General features: G+C 38.7%; 1 protein-coding gene across 2 annotated transcripts in view; it reads right to left on the bottom strand.

Moving 5' to 3' along the window:
• Positions 1–1,755: 1,755 nt before the first annotated feature.
• man1a2 (mannosidase, alpha, class 1A, member 2) overlaps positions 1,756–6,809 on the bottom strand; it is an 83,410-nt gene continuing 78,356 nt past the window's right edge. For both annotated transcript variants that reach the window (XM_084123091.1, XM_084123092.1), the window contains exons 13-14: positions 4,120–4,235; positions 1,756–3,777 (exon numbers count right to left, since the gene is read on the bottom strand). In XM_084123091.1, coding sequence (XP_083979217.1) covers positions 3,645–3,777; positions 4,120–4,235 — 249 coding nt within the window. In that variant the 3' untranslated portion in view covers positions 1,756–3,644. The remainder of the gene's footprint in view (positions 3,778–4,119; positions 4,236–6,809) is intronic.

Below are 6,809 nucleotides of genomic sequence, written 5' to 3'. Positions count from 1 at the left end.
GTTGCAAGTAAATTCCACAAATAATTACAAAGAAATGGCAAGTAAAACTTGCTCCAATAATCTTTATTGACAACTTTGAAAAATATATTTGTAGTCTCTAAAGTTTATATGGATGGTGAAGACCACTCTGTTCATAAAATTCACCATTGCTTCGGCTGAAGCACGAGATGCCTGATTCATGCAAACTCAATAATGTATTGTAATATTGTATATGCAAAAACAAGCATTTCCACCAGTGGTCTCAGAGTTTCGGACACACACTGTATGCGTGGAAAGAGAAATCAGTCATCGTTCAGCATCTGTCGAGCAGATGATACAGAGGGGTCACATGATGTCAGATTGAAAGAGGGCAAATGACACCCAGCTCATGACCTCTGCTTCCTTTTTTTGCCCCCCATCCATCCCGTCCTGTCACGCTGCGGTCAGACCAGACAGCTCAATGACAGAGGACAGCAAAAAAAAAAAAAAAAAAAAAATGGAAATCCCTCATTTTTTTGCCCTCAAATCTGCTGCTTCTGCTAAACAGAGAAAACAACAACAAACACACATGTGTGAATACTGTTTGCAATGGGGATGACCTGTATACTGAGAGCAGGGGTAATGTGCCAGGACCAGTTCACCACGACCTGTAATATCAATGTGTGCTGCCAAGAGCAAAGGAGCATAAGGCCTTAAAACAAATAGATAGCACATTTATCAATGTTACTGAAATAATGGAAATGTACATACTGTATGTATGTGTTATATGTGTATGTATGTACTATATGTGTTAGAAGAATAATATAACAACAAAGGCAATTTACAGCATTTACAAATCCATAAGGTTCCCACAGCTTTAGGTATTGGAATGTACATGATGCTTACATTACATTATTAAATGTACAAAATATATACTGTTAGTTCTAATGCAGTAAATAATATCACATAGAAACTGTAGTGTTTCCATTCAAACATTTACACTACTGTTCAAAAGTTTGGGGTTACTTAAAGGTTTGTTAATGTTTTTGAAAGAAGTCTCTTCTGCTCATCAAGGCTCCATTTATTTGTTCAGAAGTACAATAAAAACTGGCATTGTGAAATATTTATAACTGAACATTTTGAAAATGTAATTTATTCCTGCGATTGTAAAGCTGTACTTTCAGCATCATTACTCCAGTCTTCAGTGTCAAATGATCCTTCCGAAACCATTCTAATATGTTGATTTGCTGCTCAATAAACACTCATCAATTGTAAAAACTAAAACTGTGATGCGTTTGTCAGGTTTCTTTTATGAATAAAGTTAAAAAAATCATTTATTTGAAATAGAAATCTTCTGTAAATTTGTCATTACGGTCACTTTTGATCAATTTAATGAATCCTTACTCGATAAAATTAATTCCTTTAGAGAAAAAAGACTGACCCATACTTTTGATCAATAGTGTTTATCTCTTACAAATGTCTCAAATTGGACAAAGCTCATCCTACGGTTTGAATATGGCTCAATGGAGGATTCAGCGTTCAGTCCTATGTGAGCATAAATATGAAAATTATATTCACTACAGAAACATCCATGGTTTTTCTGTCATTTAAAGAAGTTTAGTGATTTTTAGGTCTGGTAATTCTGATTTTCAATTTTCTTGATACATATCCTGATCTTCTATGATTGTGGGAAATGTCTGATCCTCCTGAACTATGCCCTCCACTGTAAGTGTGCAAGTGTCTTTTTTATGAGTCAGTAAGAAAAGACTTGACAATAAAAGCTTTTGTTTTATTCCATTCACTTTTTGTAACATCTTTATTGAATTTGTGTGGTATTTTAAACATATTTACAGTTATTTTTTTTGTTCAGTAAAAATACAAATACAGAACACAGCATTTTCGAAACCCACCCAGCAGCACCAGGGAAGAGTGTTGGCCTGGGCTTCACTCACCATTAGTCAAAGTCATGTTACCGGGGAAAAAAAGAAAATGGGACACCACTTCTGCCATCTAGAGGTGAGGAGAGGACGCGGTTTAAAAACTGAAGAACTGAAACGACAGGATATAAAGAGAAAGACCCTTCGATGACACCCAGTGGTGCTCAAGTCTTTTTGAAAGACTGATTCTCAAACAGATTCTTCACAACCTAAGATGAAAAAATAATTAACTTTTCCTTCTCCGATCAACTACATGAAATATTCTGTGGATGTGCCATTTCACACGATAAAAGATTACAACAAACAAACATGAGTCGGAGTGCATAAGGCTGAGCACGTCTTCCAAACAGACTGAATCAATATTCATTAAAGGTCAGATAAGACAAACACTTTTTTTTAAATAAATAAAAAACTTCAATATGATTAGCTGTTTGATCAAACTTGAGTGAATCATCTGAGATCAGGAATCTGTTTCTGTCTGCCACCACCGGTTCTCAATGTTTACAGCCCAGGAACCGAAACATTCATGGAACAAGTCATGTTAAAACTCACATGAAATATTCAGAGATATGCATTTGACTTTAAAGAACAGAAACAGGAATGACAAAAAAAGGTCTTTGACCTCAGTTTAGTATTACCAAGTCTAAAACATCCTACATCATGGGCTTTGTTGTTATGCAACTGTATTCAAAATCTTTGCACTGGTTTTTGTGTTTCATTTACTCTGGGTTTCTTGTACAGGGCACACACAGTGTATTTTCTGAACTCTAAACCCCATATTTATATATATATATAAAAATCTCTATCTCGTTGGCTACGATTAGTGGTAAAACTGCTGTTGAAAAAATCTGGTCTGGTCTAACAGAGCGACACCGTCGACAAATGAAAACAAATGGTGATGGCCGTGAGAATTAGCATCTAAAGCACTGCGACTTCTCACAAGTTACAGCTGCTGCTGCTTCAAGTGTTACTGATTCAATGTATGGCAAAACCCATCCATGTTTCAGAAAGCAGTATGAATGAAACTGAGCATTCAGAAAGGATGAAAAGAAAGAGGAATGGAGAGACACAGAAAAGCGCAGGTTTCTGGAATGACGGTGGTGACTGTCTCACAGGCAGCATCTGTTCGATAGCAGCACGTGTCTGTTTTCACCCGCTAACCTTAACAGAGACATCGGAGAAATCCTGGAGAAAAGAACATCCCTGGGTGCCTGTGGCCTAAATTCAACCTCAGCTGGAGAAAGATTTCACAGGTGGTCAAACCCAACATCTGCTGTCTCCAGGAGCCAAGCTCAGAAAGTGAAAGGATCTGGTCCGGGAACAATTTATCCACCATTTCGAAGTGATTTCGCGCTGAGCTGATGACATGAAACACCGCCAAATTGGAGGGAAAAAAAAGAACGAACTTGTTAAAATCCTTCCCTGGTGAGAAATGCACATCCATTTCAGAAGGTCTTTATGTCCGCAAATGTGTATACAGTGTGTGTCAGACCAGCGGCCACAAGAGAGAGACGCACATGATCAATCCGGCAGTCTGTCCTTCGGAGAATATATGAGAGACAGAGATAAAGAGAGTTCGGTCTCCTCCGTTCACTGAAGTCCCATGATTCACAGTCCAGGAGGAGACAGTGGTTGGTGGGTACAGTTCTCTCCTCTCCTTTGCACTAGCAGCTGCTGTCTTTCACAAGGAGGGAGGCGTATAGAAAAAGGGGCGAGTGAGGGGGAGAGCGCCCCCCCGGTGCGTCCGCTCTACCGCTGGGTCTCGCTGCCAGGCAGGGTGATGTTGCCCAGGTGCAGGACGGGCAGAGGGTGGGCCTCCGTGTTGAACACCCAGTTCTCAAGAGGCAGCAGCTCATCGCCGGAGAAAAGCAGATATAGATACCTACAAAAACACACACATGCAGGGATCATAGAATTAACCTGATACCGTTCCAAACTAGGTCACAGATCTGATGTATCCCGTTCAAAAGACATTTGTGAGAAACTGCAGTGTCTCAATGGCACCAGCAGGTTGCAGTAATGACTGGCTGTCTTTTCCACTCCAATTTCCTCTGCAAATCCTACTTGGTTTAGCTGATAGTCACTGCTTTTCACAGTGCTATCATCTGTATGTTGCATAGTTATGTTGACCATTATAGTAGCATCTGATCATTATTACATTGTTTAATGTACAATAATAATGTGTATTTGCATTATGTGCATCAGTAAATGGAACGACTTTTACTTGAGCGTTTCAGCCAGGAAGAAGCTTTGCTGGACGTCATCGTAGGTGGGGTTGGAGGAGTAGACGTCTTTAACACCAGAGAAACCTCCGCTTACTCGACAGTATTTATCTATAGCCTGCAGAAAAGAAGAAGAAAGTTATATTCAGAAAGAATAAACACACACACACACCATTATACACTACTATCCAAAAGTTTGGGGTCGGTAAGTTTTTTTTTTTTTTTATTCATCATTTATCTATTAATAAAACGTATCAAGGTTTCCACAAAAATACCATGGAAGTCAATGGGGACCAGAAACTTTGGTTACCCATGTTCTTCAAAATATCTTCCTTTGTGTTCAGCAGAAGAGAAATTCATACAGGTTTGGAACAACTTGAGGCTGAGTAAATGATGACAGAATTTTCATTTTTGGGTGAACAATCCCTTTAAGATACATTAAAGTAGAAAACAGTTATTTTAAACTGTAATAATATTTCACAATTTTACAGTTTTTACTGTATTACTGTATATTACTGTATACAAAATTAATGCAGCCTTGGTGGACAAAATAGACTTTTTCCCTACCAACCCCAAACATTTGAACGGTGCTGTTTTTACCATTTTTTTTACTCAATTTTTACATGCGTCACAATTGATTTTTTTTCTTGCATATTTGTGACAAACAGTAAAGTTTGTTAAAACATCATGTTTTTGTTCTTAATGTTCATTTTGTTGGCTTAATGTGAGAAATCTTTTCACATACGTGATGTTCTTGAGGCAAAAAGAAAATGTAAGCATCTTAGATGAACATTTCATGGTAAAGTTTGTTAACGCTTGAGTCATGACTAGGTCTTTGATTTCTTAAAACTGTGAGCATCAGACTATTGTTCTCAAATTCAATTAAACTATGTAATATCTTGCCGTTTCTAATAAAGTTACCAGGCAATTGGTGAGTAACCAAGGCGGGATCATGTCTATGTTCCCACAGCCCTATGTTCCCACAAATGGCCTAACCCTGACCCCACCCCTAAACCTACCCGTAACTGGGGTTTAGACAAATCGTAAAAAAAAAAAATTCTTAGAAATGTGGGAACATAGGGCTGTGGGAACATAGGGCTGACCCCACCAAGGCTAGGTCAGTTCCACATGTACTTTTTCCTGTGCATTAGCTCAGAAAGATTGTCTAAACAGTATGTGAGTATCAAGTGAAACCTTGTCCTAATCCCCACTTTGTGACTGCAAATCAAATCAATACACGACTGTTTACTCACAGTAATGACAAGCCAGAAATAGAACTTAAAAAGCTGCTCTTTTTCTCCAAGAACCAATAATGCTCTATTAGCGTTGCTTTAGCCTCTGCAGGCAGGAGTGATGCAAGCCATCTGTGCCAGGAAAATACGGCATGATGTGCTCACCTACATGGAGCAGATCTTTCTGAAACAGCTGCTACACTGAGGACTCACCTCACACTGTTACAACACAACAGCAGCTGGCCTGATCCAGACTCACATTAACCCATTCAACAGAGATTCAGCTCAGCTCCCTTTCCTCGATTTTCCATATAGATTACCTTTGAATCTTTGAAAACATTAATTTAATAATACTTTTAAATATAATCATTAGCAAAAATAACTTTTCATACTGTACTTTGCAATGCTGTGATGCCTAAATTAAATTGCAGCATTTAAAACAACTGATTTTAAGTTTTAATTGGTTATCAGCCATAAAAGGAAAACAATTGTCCATTAATTCCTATAATCATTCCTAGACAGAATGACATTATTTCCCCCATAAAACAACATCTCTGCATAAACTGCAGCAGTTCAATTAAACCAATTGTCAAGCCGACGACATTAAACCAAAGCCATTTGTTTAACTTCCAACTGGCCATCTTGCAAAGATATGGTGAGAACTGGGAAAAATCCTAACTGATCCTAGAGACGCTCACCAAATAGATCAAAACATCACCATTTATCTAACCAAAGAAAAGTGCCAGGATCGCAAGAAGAGACATTGAGACCCTTAAAAGAAAGAGCCGGAGAGAGAAAATGATAAAATTAGAAGAGAAAAAGAGGCAATAGCAACAAAGGAACTTTGGTGATCGGGAACAAGTGAGCTTTATTCTGCTCTCTTTGATAGAAATGGGGATAGTGACAATGAGGGAGAGGAGGAGAGAGAGCCCAGGCATCCAGTGGCTCATCAAAAGAAGCCCAAATGCAGAGAAACAGTACTGTAACGGCAGAACAATGACACCCAATCAGAGAGAAAACAGTGACGCTCCATTCTCAAGAACACTTTGAAACTGCTCTAAAAACACAAACACACTTCCCTAAAAACACAGCCTAGGTCTCACTGGCATTATAATAACATCAGTAGAAAGGGAGGGATGCATCTAAAAAATACAGATGGGGAGGTACAGGACTAATACGAGCAGCAAAAAGATGCCACAGATAGAGCGACTGGGACTACAGATGGATATCAAAGCGATGAGATATGGGTTTAGATACTGAGGAACATCCTGTGCCAGACACTCAGCCTGTCCTTATTCTGTCTCTGATATGCGGCTGAACTCTGATGGCTGGAGATACCAGCCCGGTGAGAAGGGAGTCAAACTTTTTTCCGAACAGTTTCTTTGTGCTGCAGAATTTTGCATAGGCACCACAAAAAATGTTTTGTTCTCTTACTGGGTTACACTGATATTAAAATTCGA

This window comes from Abramis brama, assembly GCF_963993115.1.
Source record: "Abramis brama genome assembly, chromosome: 8".
NCBI lineage: Eukaryota > Metazoa > Chordata > Actinopteri > Cypriniformes > Leuciscidae > Abramis > Abramis brama.
Note: the sequence above shows the minus strand (reverse complement) of the source record. Positions and strands in the feature narration are given on the sequence as shown.